A 14,427-nucleotide genomic window follows, 5' to 3' on the forward strand; every position below is an offset into this window, starting at 1 on the left:
GGCCAGAAGACTCCTTGAAACAGCTTAAGGTAATAAGTGGATTAGGAAGGTTGAGATGTTCGATTTCAGAATTCAAGCTACGTGTACCGTTGGCGTAAATAGAGACACCGTCTCACAGGCTGAAAGTACTTTAACCTCGAAAAACAATGCAGTAAACCAAGTTGTTTATATGAATGGAATATTGTCTTGAATTAGCTTTGCTGAGGTTGCAGATTTGGTATAAGCGTGACTTTTGCTTTTGGCTTCAGCGAGTACACTTATTTTGCGTTAATTTCCCAATTCAAGTTTTGTGCAGTAACAAAAGGTAATGCACTTAGTTGTGTAGGTATTAAAGGGGGTAAGGGTTGGTATTTTTAACAAGGGAAGTAGTTGAAGCTGTGACACTGCCCTACAACTGTAACAGGCTCAGTTGTAAGTTATCTCTTAAGTCAGCGCCCCTACGATCCTTTCACGTGTTACATTAAAAATTAGCACTGAGTGGATTTAATGAATCTTACTATTGACATTACAAAATAACACCCTGTATATTTATACAATAACATTTTAGAAATAATACGCCCCCCTGCATTTAATAACAAATTATATACACATATTACAATAAATGAAGAAAAAAATCGCCAATTATTTCTGTAGAATTCTATGCATCTCCTTATTTTGTTTCACTATCGTAACATCGGCCACATCCGTTTTTTCGATAATATCGCCGATAAGATCATTCTGAGAGTCGATCTCGTAGGAGAGGTCGCTCGCCAATCCCTTCAATTTGGAAATCGAACTGTGCATCTCTTGTAAGTTCGCGTCTAGCCTGGCGCTGAAGTTCTTACTCGACGAGCCCTGCTGAAACGAGTCGGGCTCGGGGTTTCGCAGGCGCGTGGTCGGGTGGTTCTCGTACCGATCGTACTCGGACACCTTATTTTCGATTATGGTGGAGTTGGTGGTCTGAAAGCGTCAAGATTCGGATATTATTAATAGAGCTCCTATCATTACCTGCGTGTTACTAGAGCCGGTGCTTATACTCGGACTGGAATCGTTACGACCCGAAATGTAACTCTTAAGGCTGCTAAAGACGGATTTGATGCCGTTGATGTGCTTCTGCGAGAATCTCAGCGTTTGATTGATCTCGTCGAGCCGCTTGTCGGTGCGTTCGAGCTGCTCGCGTTGTCGCATGAGCTCCTCGGCGGTCGCGATGCCGACCTGCTCCGAATCCCTGAGCAGGCTTATGCTGCGTTCCGTGCTTTTGATCGTGCGGTCCTCGATCTCCTGCTTGCGTTCGATGAACGACTGCTTCTGCTCCTCGAAGCTGGGAGGCGGATTGTAGGAATGTCTCGAGTTACGTAGGAACGTTTCGTCGTCCACATCATCAAATAATTTATTGTTACCTATATACTTATGGCCCGACATTTTCAGATCAATTATCTTTATTAATTATTGATTCATTGGAATTATTTATTATTAACAAAAGGATTGAGTCAACTGTCACTTGACATGACAACACAACCAAAAATTCGTGTTGTGGCAACCCTGCGGTTTAGTTCAAATGAGTATTAGTTCGAATGCATCGTAAACATGCCATGAAAATAAACAATGGCAGGCAAAGGTAAGGAGATTAAAAAAACTCGTGTAGACGTTCTCATCACATTCAGGCAGGGTGGAATTATGTTGCAGGAGTTCCCGAGACCGACGAACAGCAAAGGTTACGTTTCCAGATCGAGCTCGAGTTCGTGCAATGCCTAGGTAACCCCAACTACTTGAACTGTAAGCGCTTCAATCTCACATTCCCAGATTACCCTCCCTCAGTTTTAGCACAGCGCGGATATTTCAAAGACAACACCTTCATCAATTATTTAAAGTACTTGCAGTATTGGAAGGAGCCCGACTACGCGAAGTACCTAAAGTACCCGATGTGCTTGTATTTCCTGGACCTGTTGCAATACGAGCACTTCAGACGAGAGCTCGTTAACGCGCAGTGTACAAAGTTTATAGACGATCAACAGATCTTATTATGGCAGCACTACACGAGACGACGAAGCCGGCTATTGCAGAGTAACGTGACGAACGGAACGACGGCCGAACAAACGCTAAACAATCAAAATAGTACGCAAAGTAATGGACATGTGAATGCGAAGATTAGTTAAATTTACTCGTAGTTTGCTAATTTTAGTTTAATTAATTGAAGCAAGTTATTTTATTAAATGGGGTTAAATTGCCTTGTATGTCTTGTTCAATTTCATGATGGGGTTATTGTAAGGTGCTTGCTGTCCGCTTCCTTCTCTTGTTTTCTATCCATCAGACAAGGCCATGGAAGTTCTCCTTTTTTGGCTATAATTGGCAGCAGTTCACGGAGCATGTAATGTATCTCGGTGACAATTACTTCGAGCAGCAGTTGGTACACTTCACATAGATACTCCGGAGACACCCCAACAGGTAACCGATAGATGGCAGTCTAAACTGCCTAACCTTACAGTGACTTTTTTTTTTTACTAAAGGCACTAAATATGCTAAAGACGCTCCATTAACACCATACCATATCGTAGAGTATTTTTGGGGAGCTGTAGGGTATTCAGATCCACCGGTACTATATTCTTGCTCAAAATGTGCAGCCCTAAGGGTTATTGTTAAGTTTTCCATAAGGGACCATCGAATCTTCCCTTTCTAAGGAGCACCCCTGCCCACAGTCTTCCGGTGTTACGTTCCATGGCCCTTTTTCAACAAATATGCTACAATCTGGGGTGTTATGTAATATCCCCTAGGAAAGAAATAAGATTCATGTTCACTTTCTAACACATATATTGATTAGAGTCTTTGGGAGTTGGGAGCTAAAACTTCTTTTCCTAAAAAGCACCCTACCACTCATACTTCAGGTGTTACATTTGATGGTTCCTTTTTAAAAATTATGCTACTAATGCTACAAGCACTAAATCAATTGGGGAAGAATGTAGAACCGGCGGGTCTGGAAAACCCCCCCGAAAAAAAGGAACGTTATTTACAAATCGAACATTGTACAGAACACCCTGTATACTACATCACAATAAGATACCTTCAATAAAACGTTGGTGAAATGAAATTTGGATTAAAATGTATTCGTGATTCCAACATGTCGTAATGTCTACAGAAATTGTACAAGAACACCCTGTATACTCAACTGAATCATACATCAACAGTGTCTCAATTTCGTGGAAAGTTCACGAATTGAAGTTTGGAATAAAAATATTTTAGATTTCGGATTGACGGACAGATTGACCTCTACCAAGGCTCAAACGTTAATTTAATAAACGTGATTACTGATTTATCCGCTGACGCCTTCACGCTCAATTCCCAAGAAAGCTATCTATTATTAGGAACCGCATGCGCTTGACCCTTTGGTCGATCAAAATTAAATGCCCTACCGCTATCTCTTTTGGACGCGTCCCTACTTTTTTATAAGTTTACAAATCCCGCCTACAAAATGGTGCTAATCTTTTATCATTAACCAATCGTATTTGTTTCATTAACTTATAAAGGCAATCTATCAAATGCCACCCGATTTACAGTAGTTCGCGATTCCATATCACGATTAATCCTAGCAGAGTATATTTCGGAAGAATGTCTAGACCATTTCATAGTAGTTGTAATGTGCTTCCAATTTTAGGGATTTGACTTCCATGTTCAATTCGCTAGCTGTTTCTACTGTTGGTCGAAACTGACCCCACTGACGGGTGACTGGTCCCTCGTTCGGAAAATAAGACTGTAAAATCACAGGTGGTGCAGATTTTGTTTGTTTGTGTTACATTACAATTACGTTTAAATACGGCATTATTTTAGCGACTTACAACAGTTTGCTTTGATATGGCGCTCGTAAATCCCCAACCGCGGTTAAAGATCGAAGCAAATATGTACATAAAAGTATAATTTAAAATAAGCGTCGAATCTGCTTATTCAAGTGCGAACATTTTATTAACCGCCCGAAAAAGTATTTTGTGCGCGGGACATTTACACTCTATTTACGGCCAGTCTCGCGGTACCGGGATACCAACTGATAAAAAGGAAAATTCGCCATAAACATTTTTTATATCCTTACCAATATTCCGGTCGGCTTTATCAGACCAAATTTGCGAGATCTCCTTGTTTACAAAACGGAATTGATTTCCTTTTGTTATTAAATCCGCGCTTTGCGAGGCACGCAGTTTTTCCGCTTCGTAATTAGACGGAATTCGGGGGAGGGTGCGCTATGTGGTGGGCAAGCTTGCGGATGATGGAGTGGCAGAGGATGGTGGAAAGAAATATGGTAAGCTAAAAGAATAACGAATCTGTTGGAGATCTGCCAATTTCGCTAGATTGCCATATAATAAATATAATAGATGAGGAAACGCCACATTATTTGCTTTCAAAAAACAGAAAACACTTATTATACATTTCACCCTCAGATGATTTGAGCTGACTTTAAATAGCTATTAATGCAGCTGAGAGCGAACCAGTGTATTGTTATCTCTGTAAATAGCGTTATCTTTTATTAGTATTCAGAAGTAGTTCGTTCAAACAAAAGAAACCGTAACGAGGGGGCAGTTACCTGTCGCGTGGGTGAGGGTCTCACTATTTCATCAATTTCGCCAATGCCGTATGATCTCAGTGGTAGACAATCTTTTTGGAACCTGAAATCCAAATATAGTAGTTCTAGCATGTTAAAAACGTATAATCAGCCACGTAAATGCATTCGAAAACACACGGGGGTGTTCTAAAGGGTTCTTCAAAAAATCTTTTGCAATTTTATTCCAAAACACCTGCAAAGTTTCAAAAAAATTATTAGATTGCATTGAAATCTACCCTCAAATTTTCTAAAAATGCCCCAAAAAGATCTAGAGTTCTGTCTATGCCTCCAGCAGCTTTTGGAATAACCTTGAAATTCCTTAATGTTCTCGAAGAATTCTTAAATCTTTTTGCGAACTTCTAAAATGTTTGATGGTTCTTTGAATATCTCCCGAAATCCTAAAGATGGCACTGCGGCACGCGAGACAAAGAATACTTCCGTTAAATTAAATTAAATTAAATCCCTTTCAAAAAGAGACAAAATGCCAGGTATGCATGTCTTCTTACAACTAACTATCTTTTACGCATGCCTTAAAAAGAGACTTATTTATTAGTCACTGTACCTAACCTGTAAAATTACTAAATGGATCCTGGATACTTTTTAGGGCTCTTGAAAGCTAATTTCAGTATCTTAAAAGCTGTTAAATCTTCTTAAAGTATCTTAGGTGATAGTAGTGCATTAAAGCCGTGCAGCTTCTCTGATGGCAATTAAACTTGAAATAGCCATTTTGTTGATCATCACAATACCATTGCCTTCATTTTGTGGTTCTGAGCTTCACAATTTTGATGATGTATGCAAACTGTGATACACCCCTGTATGTACCTCCTAGCAACCGTTCTCCCTAGGATGTGTATCTTCTATTTTTAAATGTTTTTTTCGAAACCTCTTAAATCGCTCCCAATTGAACATCATGTTGTTACGCCACTGCACTAAATAGAAGGTATGAATTTTCACGTTTTGCAGTTGGCCACCCTGATTTACCTTTTCCATTAAAAAAAAATAGATTTCAATTTGTTCCTCTTTATGTGGGGGGATCCTGTGATTTTCTAGAACCTATTCCCAAAATTAGAGCATGTAGATTACAATAATCAATGAATAGTTTATAGCACTTGTAAAGCTCAGGTATTAATTAGGAAATTGTAATCGAATTTGTAATAAATTAGTTGTGTCCAGTCATTGTCGTCGCAGGCAATTTGTCAAAATGGCAGCCACTAAAAGACTACAAAAAGTGAGTACAACCACCTCGATTTTTTCCTTTCGCCTAACGAAACGTCTTGCAGGAATTAGTAGATATTAGAAATTCAGGATTAAAGTCATTCCGTGATATTCATGTCGACGAGACGAACATCTTAACTTGGCAGGGCCTTATTGTACCCGACAATCCACCTTACAATAAAGGCGCGTTCAAAATTGAAATCAACTTTCCGGCGGAGTACCCGTTCAAACCGCCTAAAATCAACTTCAAAACGAAGATATATCATCCGAACATCGACGAGAAGGGTCAGGTGTGCTTGCCGATTATTAGCGCCGAGAATTGGAAACCGGCGACGAGAACGGACCAAGGTAAACACAGACTGCCGCTCTTGCGCGATGTTTGATAATGCGCCCGTTTTACAGTGATCCAAGCGTTGGTAGCTTTAGTTAACGAACCCGAGCCCGAGCATCCTCTACGCGCGGACTTGGCCGAGGAGTATTTAAAGGATAAGAAGAAGTTTACTAAAAACGCCGAAGAGTTTACAAAGAAACACAGTGAGAAAAGGCCTGCCGAATAAAACTTACTTTTTAGTGTTAATGATTAGTGATACTCCACTTGCGCGGGCGAATTTCTTGTCTTATTAAAAAGTACGCAGTTGCGGTTTAGTTCTCTTACTTATGTAAATAAGTGAATTGTTTGCTTTCTCACTAATTTTCAGCCTAATTTACTCTTTTTAGAAACTGTGGAGGTCCGTGTTGACTATGTTCTTTCACAAATGTGTTGTAGTAATTAAAATACACTATATGAACTGCTGTTGATTTTATTTATATAATGTAATCGTTCAGAAAATAAAAAATACGTTCACATACATCGAGGACGGAATTATTTCACAATATGGGCCTCAGTTGTGCAACAGTGTACAGGACTTTTTTTTTACTTACAAACTAATTTTGTCTTCAAATTTTTCACAATTTCTTCCTTGTCCTGTTAAAATTATTTTGAAACATAAAATCCTCTTAGTGAATTTATTTGGTAAAAATCTCTTCCAACCCTCTTTCATTGCTACTGAATTGTTCGGGAAATTGTCTTAAAATCCCGCCACACTTTTCCTTGAAATAATCTGGCAACTATGTCAACGATCTCATTGGAATTTGCCTGAAAAAATCTACTCAAAACTGAAAATTTCTTACAATTTTATTGTGAGAATTCCCTTGTAAATCTCCAAAAGTTTTTAGGAATTGTCCTGCTATGTTGATTAGGTATATTAAGAGATGCAGTGGACATCAGAGACTACCAAAATATAGCAAAGACTCTTATATGTCTCTAAAATTCATAGAAAATCGATTGAAAAGTGAAGTTTCCTGAAAAATTATGGACTGATGAAGGACTGGCAGAAGCACAGATTACTTATTATTCGACTCCGAGTGACACTCGAGAACCAAACAACATGGAATGGACCGAGTTTTCTCTCAGTTGAGGTAAATTATCGCATGAATGCTAAACGTTTCTGTGGAAAGATATAGCACGGTGAGGGGGTTATAAAACACCCCCAGCAGTTAATTTGTGAGAAAACCCCATCGAATTTACTCTACTCTTGTGGGAGTGCCATACCCCCCAGCACTACGAAGATTAGATTACACTTATGATCAAGTCCTCCTTTCTGAGAGAGTACCTCTGGGGGTATTCCATACACTCCAGGCCCCGGCCTGCAATGGAGTTGCTATATTATTCCATTCCGCATAAACGTCTGTTTTGCAACTGAACTTTTTGTTTCATATGTGTATCTGAATAAATTATTGTCAATGTCAATCAATTAATTGTGCGTTTATTCGAATCCTTTGTGCGACCCAGATAATTTTCATGTCATATTTTTAATTTCGTGCCCAACATCTTCAGATGTTGTATGTTCTTGTATTCAGAGTTTGAGTGCTTTGTCGATCAGACAGTAAACGCAAAAGTGAGGCTTTACTAAAAGGTTTTCCAAATAGCCGCTAAATTGAGTTATCCGCCACCAAAAAGCCACATTACAATTGAAATTACAGGATCACTTTGAGATGTCTCCCTTTAAATACCCTGCATATTTCAACGTCGGATGCAACCGGTCAAGTAGTTGGAGATTCTGGGGACATGAGCCACCGCCATCACCACCTGTCGATATTTGCATGTTTGGTAGTTTCCGGAGGATGTTTGGGGATTGGAGTGCTTATGGCGTCGGATCATCACTTGTTATTTGTTAAAGCTTGTTGGTGGTGGCTTTATTGTATTTTGAGTTGTATTCATAGAGTTTAGCTTTGTTTTTGGTGTTTGTGAGTGCAACCACTTTGGTGTCGGGTAAAGTATTTTATGTAGTTTACTCTTATGTACTTATATGAATTGTGCCATTTGTTAAATCAGATATTTTCCATCTACCATTGTGCTAATATGTAATTTACAACATGCGAGGTGTTAACTAATATCCATGTGCTTGTGGAAGTCTACGATATCTCAGGTTTAGACCACGTTTAACTCAGTTACACGGTGCACGGGGGTGTACCTATGTAGAACCTCGACTTCCGTGAAGTAGGGCATGCAATGCTAGGTGTATTTAGTTTAGGGTGACTCGTAACATTCGCGAATGTGTGTGCCTTGTTGTATGTAACTAATATCTTTCTACCGTGAGAGGGAGCTCGGACGCTAGAATAGAAAGGTGTTCTAGAGCTAAGGCATAAAAGGATCCGAGGGCCCTCGAAACTCCAACTTTAGGGATGAAGTGCTGTAACAAAGGCCATCCTGCCCATGGGCGGCGACCCATCTCTTAACCACCTTCAGTTTTGTGTCGTTACGAGACCGATGTCCGGGGAGTGTTACGAAGCACAGGTAGTAGTTCCGGAAGTCTGGGGTTTATACCAATGTCATTATGTGGAAACTGAGCATAATTGAGGGCCCCACGAGCACACTGTGTATTGTCATAACTGCCTATTGTTACGTCACAACATGAATAATAGATCAGACATGTTTTTACAAACTTCACACCACCCTATTCGATATACAATGATACGAATAACTAGTAAGGTGACTTATATCAATAAATGCGTGAATGTGTTGCCCCTAACAATCTTAACTGCGCTACGGGCTGATAGGCAAATATGCCGGCCCAATTCCTAACAATATAACCGTGAAACAGGAGGGCAATCAAGCTAAGACGCTTGCCCTAACCTAACAAATAACCAGGTTCACCATCCAATGACTAACTAAAAGTGAGTTACATTCTAGCCGCGATTAAAGAAAAGTACATGACATGTTGTGACGAATACTGTATGCATACTGTTCAAACGTACCCTGCTACTCGAATTCATTCATTAATTAAGGTAGTGTTACATGTTCTGCTTAGGTGGTTGGTGTTTTAATTTGCTTGTGATTAGCATAGTTTGGGTTTTATTCAAGGCCAAGGTTTTTTCTCAAGTCGCGCTCTTTTTCTCCTTGGTAGTCTGCTTTTGCGAGAGTGCGGCACCTTTAGGTTTTGCTTGCTTTGCTTTTAATGTACCACATCCAAATTCCGGGTTTTTCAGAATAAGTTTATAATAAATAAACTCGCAGACATTACAGTGATTTATTTGAGTGTTCCTGCCCGACTGGGTCCCGAGTCATTGTATTAGCTTCGTGTAACGTAAGGGGACCCTACCGTAGACGATCCAATCACGTGCCATTCTTTTGTTTGAATTTTAGGCGGGAACCGTGCTTTGATACTGGGATTGCAACGTTGCCACTTTTCCGTGAAATCTGTCATTTCCATTTCGAGCCTGGGGGTGGGTTAAGATCAGTACAAAAGTTCGTCGATTAAATTAATTTTGTTTGTCAATGCTCAGCTAGGTGTTTAATCGAGCTCAAATTACTCCCAGTTCTCAAACGAAGTTCTATGGGTATCCGGGGCGTTTAAATAAACATTTGTAACTTCTCTGGAATTGTGGAGAAGCGACCAAGGCTGCTGAGCTTCTCATGTAATTAAATATAAGTCGTGCCTTGGAAAATTTACAATCAAAATTTTCACGTAAAAGGTGTCCTTAGTTTGAGTTTAAGTAAGCTAACTGGACAGGTGTTTATGGGGGTTGCTCCACTAAAGATATTGGAAACGTATATGTTATATTGGACACTCCTTGTATACTGAATTCAGTCTGAGAGGTTCCACCCTATATGTACAACTTACGACGATACATGACCTGAAGCACAGTAGGGAAGGAACGTAAAATGTAACACTGAAATTGTGAAAAGTTTGTTTAATAATGATCGCAATTATTATTGCTTGTAAAAGCTCGGAAATTTAAGTCCAAAATAAATTACATTGCAAAAATAAACTTTGAAAATGGTAGTTCACTGAATAAAAATAGAAATAGGCTAGGAAAAAAAGAACTTACCAATAAAAAACCCAGCCGTCAAATTAATATCAAATTGTGTAGTAAAATTAATTGTTTGTAGTGATGTGAATGCATAACATAAAATTATAACATCACAAAGAGTAGCAGGTAGGCAGGTACCAAAATTCTAATAGCGTTTTCGATTGGCAAAACTCGTGCTGCACGAGTGCAATTTTTACGTTCTATTGGTAATTTTAGGGCAATTTTCTGTGTTCCATTGGCAAATGTGATGCAACAATTACGCACTAAATGCAATGTTTGACGCACGAGGTCGGAGAGCTCGTGGAGCAAATTTTCAAAATAAAAGTGCGCCAATTTGAATTTGTTTCTTGCGTTGGAGAGTTTTTTGTTGTCATCTAGCGATAGCGAAGATCATGAACTAGCCATATAACTTCTACTTTACAAAAAGTTGCATTTACTCTTTAAAGTGAACGCCAAAAATTGGTTCTTTACAGGAATTTCAAATTTATATTCCTCATTGTTTATCATAAATAATAGTGAAATCGTTTCAGTCATTTTTTAGAATACAGATTTGTCGATTACATAAATCATTGTATAAATACAAATCTAAAATGAGGTTATGGACAAATGACAGCAAATATTTACGAATATTTATGTTCCATTGAGAGCAATTTTCACATGGATTTCTTCAGTCTCTCGTGCAACACTCGTGCAGTACGAGTTTTGCCAATCGAAAACGCTATAAGAAAGGATGAAATACACAGGATGTGACTAATCTTTGGTGCAATAAAGTCCTTTTGTTAAAAGCAAGATGGAAAATTACATGGCCTTGTAGGCAAATTTAACTAAAAACAAGATATGTGGAAATTATTGAATGGCCACTCATTTATCGCACATAGATTCTAAACTGAAGAGCTTTGATTAGCGTAATCCCGCTCCTGCAAGATAGGTAACCAGCCCCTGGTTTCGGGGTTTCGAGCCTACAGTTTCATGTCGAAGACAATCACGGAATTAGGTGTCGTAGCTCAATTTTGACTACAGTTTTCACCACCCCCGTGACTGCTTCATTCGCGGAGAAAATTGTTAGTAATAAACAACAAGTCACAAGTCAACATCAAACGAATCGGTAATTTCCACATATTAAAATAAATTGATTAAAACTTATATGAATGTTACTTCAGGGACAAGACCAAGTAATCATCATCAATAAACATAAATTAAGCTAGCATTACACCAAAAACACAAACAATTACAAACAATAGCATAACGGTATCACACATGTGATTCTGTATTGCGGTTAAACCAAGTAAATTTCAAACACAAAGATTAAAACATGCAAGAACTATAAAATGCGGCATATAAAACACAAATACGATATAAAGAAATGCAAAAATTGCTACCTGCATTAAATAACACAAAATAACAACAAACATTTGTGGAGCGACGCGTTCACGACCGCCATTCAAGACAAGATGCCAAACGTAACCCCCGTTCGTGCTTTTTAGATGGTGCAGACAGCTTTTTCCCACCTAGAAATTGCATGGTTGCCAACTCTCGAAAATGTATGTATCATTGTAAGTTATATATACAGGGTGGAACCTTTCAAAGCTGAACAAATATTGGGCAGAAGCGCGCATGCGCAGATGTGTGGGTGGTATCTGTGCTAGCCCATAGTAATTTTTGTTGTGAAATTGCACTGTTCACAATTAAAAAGTTTGGAAATATTATACGTTAGACGATCATTCTTTTACTCATCCTTATTGCTGGTTGCATAATATTGCACTGACCACATTTAAAATTTTTGAAAGTAGGTAACGTGATAAAATGGGACATTTAAAAACTAATCCTTGCTCTTTAAGGAGTAATTACATTTACTTTCACAGCCATAAAAACTACATTATTGATTACTTTTGGCGATGGTAAATAAACAAACTGGCGGTCTTATCCCACCGATAGTAATTACAATGTGCTGCCACCAGAGGTCTCAGTGTTAATCTGAATCGCGAATATTCTGAGAAACCCTGTACCTACGTCTTTCGGCAAGATAAAAAATATTCAAATTTCCAAAATCTGGAAAATGTCAACGAACTTTTAAAAATGCAAACAAAAAATTCTATCTTCTGCAAAATTAGGACATGACACCTTCAAATAATCAAAGATAAGTAATGCAACTCATTTGCATCTCGCCCGCACAACCTGAGAACAGTTAGTACTCAATAACTACATTTTTATTAATTAGTGGGTGACCTACATCTCGTTAAGGCAAGCTAACTGTACCTGCATACTTTGCATGGAGGAAGCCCCTTCATTTTAATAAGCGACAATGACTGCACAAATGATAGTCTTGTGCTACCCACACACGGATCACCATGCAGGTGCATCACAAGATTTTGACGGTGCTAACTTTCGCGATCACTATTTTCACATTATGCACCGGTGCGAAAACCAGCAGGAAACTAAGGAAGGGGCTGTTGCGCCAAAAGGAAACGAATCCCGTAAACTTCATTAGGTTCGTACCTTTCTTCTCTACGCAATTTCTAGTTTCCGTTCCAGGTTAGTCGTGATGAGGTTAATTTACGGCATGGCCACACGTATGGGTTTCGGTGAGAATATTTCGGAAGCGCTCAACGGCGCCTTTGTACCACCGGGAGTCGAGGAGGATTACGATTTTGATTTATCCGATCAAGACGACTACGACTTCTAAAAACGGACCGTGAAGAGTGCCTCATCGTACCAAAGATTCTATTTATTTAAATTATTGTTAATCGGAATCAGACATAGCAATATCGTCGGTTATATCTTTACTTATAACTATATTTGTGTTGCCGTAACAACCTCTGTATTTTCGAATTAAATCGCCCCACAAGTACGACTCGTTACATCTCGGGCACCGTCCTTCGATTGGCACGTACTCGCCCGGCTCGAGGAACGACTTGGACAGACACACAATGTGGCTTACTAAATCACAATCGGGGCTAAGACACACTAACGGCTTCTCGTCGATGTCGCCCGAGCACACAACACAAGTTGAGCTTTGATTTGGGCCGTGATCGCCCGAGCCACACTTCAATTTCTTGCTGACCACGGGTCCGTAGCACACGGGCATGTGAAACGGCGGCAATTTGTCACTCTAAAAATTGACAACGTAAGACTCGGCGTGCGCTCACGAGAAACTACCGGAAAGTCACGTGCAAACTCCTGATTTAGCCAGCGTATCGTTAGCGGCAGCCGTAGCCACGGACCCACACGAAACATTTCGGCGAGCACGCGGAGGGCGTAATCGTAGACTGTCTCGCGCGCCTTCTTCCTCGGCAGATGACTGAGACGTCGAGAACGATTCGGATGTTGCCAGGCCCACTCGAACTACCTCAAATTGCGGGAACCGAGTCAATTCGGAAGCGGTCTATACGTACCCGTAGTGCTGTGATGTCGTTGGGAAAGCCGTGCACGATTAACACCATCGTCCTGTAATTTTCTAAGCGTTAGCCGAAAATGCGCGGCGACGGGATTTACCAAGGGCCCCTTTTGCTTGTTCTCCACGCGCCGCCCGCCTTTTTGCCTTTGTTGTGCTGTTTAATTCGTCGATTTGGGTCCACTGTGTAGCCGATGTAGGTGCGGCCTTTGTATTTCGGGTTGAGGCAGTACAGCAGGTAGACTCCATAAAATTGCTCAATTGTATGAACATTATCGTCCATCTCACCAAGTTTAAATAAAGCTAAACTAAAACCACTATCTCTAAATCGAAGTAAAACAGGGTTATGTGTCTTATGACAATTGACAGATTTCAGCTTTTATACATAGGGCGCATTCAGGTATGCTTCAAATCGAGCATACGTTTGTTATTTGAAGATTACTTCAATTCAGGGATTTTTCTTTTTTTTCTCAAAACTGCCTTTATTTCCGCTAAAACATAAAACAGGTTCTTTTGCATAAATGGTTCCCTAACTTTCTCATGAAAACATCACTTTTCAAAAAACCTCTCCACCAACTCTACAAAACTAAAACATACAGGGTGCTACCTAAAATCATCCTAACAAATTTTAAAATTCAAAATTCTTATTTGTTCCACACACTACATTTACGCTAACCACTGTTTAAGCTGCATTGGCAACCTCCTGTTTACAATTAATGAGTGAAAGTATTACGTCAACTTTACACAAAGGAATCATTCGCAACGCATTAAATTCGTGTGTAAGTAGTGTCGCCATCTATGTAACAGACGATTGAAGTACAAAAATCGGACCCAATCCTAATGGGGCAAGATACTTTTTTCTGTTCTCCACATAGACGTAATAAAATCAAAACAAAAAAAAATA

The 14,427-nt window shown here is 39.5% G+C and overlaps 5 protein-coding genes across 5 annotated transcripts; 3 read left to right on the forward strand and 2 right to left on the reverse strand.

The window, feature by feature from the left end:
- Positions 1–467: 467 nt before the first annotated feature.
- LOC116161924 (synaptosomal-associated protein 29) lies at positions 468–1,434 on the reverse strand. The gene is made up of 2 exons (XM_031475424.1): positions 988–1,434; positions 468–939 (listed from the first exon to the last, which is right to left on the reverse strand). The coding sequence occupies exons 1-2, from the start codon at positions 1,399–1,401 to the stop codon at positions 622–624; spliced, it is 732 nt and encodes a 243-aa protein (XP_031331284.1). The 5' UTR covers positions 1,402–1,434; the 3' UTR covers positions 468–621.
- A 48-nt stretch (positions 1,435–1,482) lies between these two features.
- On the forward strand, positions 1,483–2,207 carry LOC116161925 (mediator of RNA polymerase II transcription subunit 31). Its single transcript, XM_031475425.1, has 3 exons — positions 1,483–1,597; positions 1,648–1,755; positions 1,798–2,207. The coding sequence occupies exons 1-3, from the start codon at positions 1,585–1,587 to the stop codon at positions 2,133–2,135; spliced, it is 459 nt and encodes a 152-aa protein (XP_031331285.1). The 5' UTR covers positions 1,483–1,584; the 3' UTR covers positions 2,136–2,207.
- Positions 2,208–5,536: 3,329 nt separating this feature from the next.
- Positions 5,537–6,572, forward strand: LOC116161812 (ubiquitin-conjugating enzyme E2 L3). Its single transcript, XM_031475281.1, has 3 exons — positions 5,537–5,792; positions 5,845–6,127; positions 6,182–6,572. The coding sequence occupies exons 1-3, from the start codon at positions 5,766–5,768 to the stop codon at positions 6,334–6,336; spliced, it is 465 nt and encodes a 154-aa protein (XP_031331141.1). The 5' UTR covers positions 5,537–5,765; the 3' UTR covers positions 6,337–6,572.
- A 5,060-nt stretch (positions 6,573–11,632) lies between these two features.
- On the forward strand, positions 11,633–12,843 carry LOC116162426. Its single transcript, XM_031476040.1, has 2 exons — positions 11,633–12,620; positions 12,665–12,843. The coding sequence occupies exons 1-2, from the start codon at positions 12,481–12,483 to the stop codon at positions 12,813–12,815; spliced, it is 291 nt and encodes a 96-aa protein (XP_031331900.1). The 5' UTR covers positions 11,633–12,480; the 3' UTR covers positions 12,816–12,843.
- LOC116162425 (structure-specific endonuclease subunit slx1) lies at positions 12,843–13,884 on the reverse strand. Its single transcript, XM_031476039.1, has 4 exons — positions 13,625–13,884; positions 13,525–13,576; positions 13,289–13,474; positions 12,843–13,241 (listed from the first exon to the last, which is right to left on the reverse strand). The coding sequence occupies exons 1-4, from the start codon at positions 13,804–13,806 to the stop codon at positions 12,873–12,875; spliced, it is 789 nt and encodes a 262-aa protein (XP_031331899.1). The 5' UTR covers positions 13,807–13,884; the 3' UTR covers positions 12,843–12,872.
- Positions 13,885–14,427: the final 543 nt, after the last annotated feature.

This window comes from Photinus pyralis, unplaced genomic scaffold (assembly GCF_008802855.1).
Source record: "Photinus pyralis isolate 1611_PpyrPB1 unplaced genomic scaffold, Ppyr1.3 Ppyr1.4_LG10, whole genome shotgun sequence".
Lineage (NCBI taxonomy): Eukaryota > Metazoa > Arthropoda > Insecta > Coleoptera > Lampyridae > Photinus > Photinus pyralis.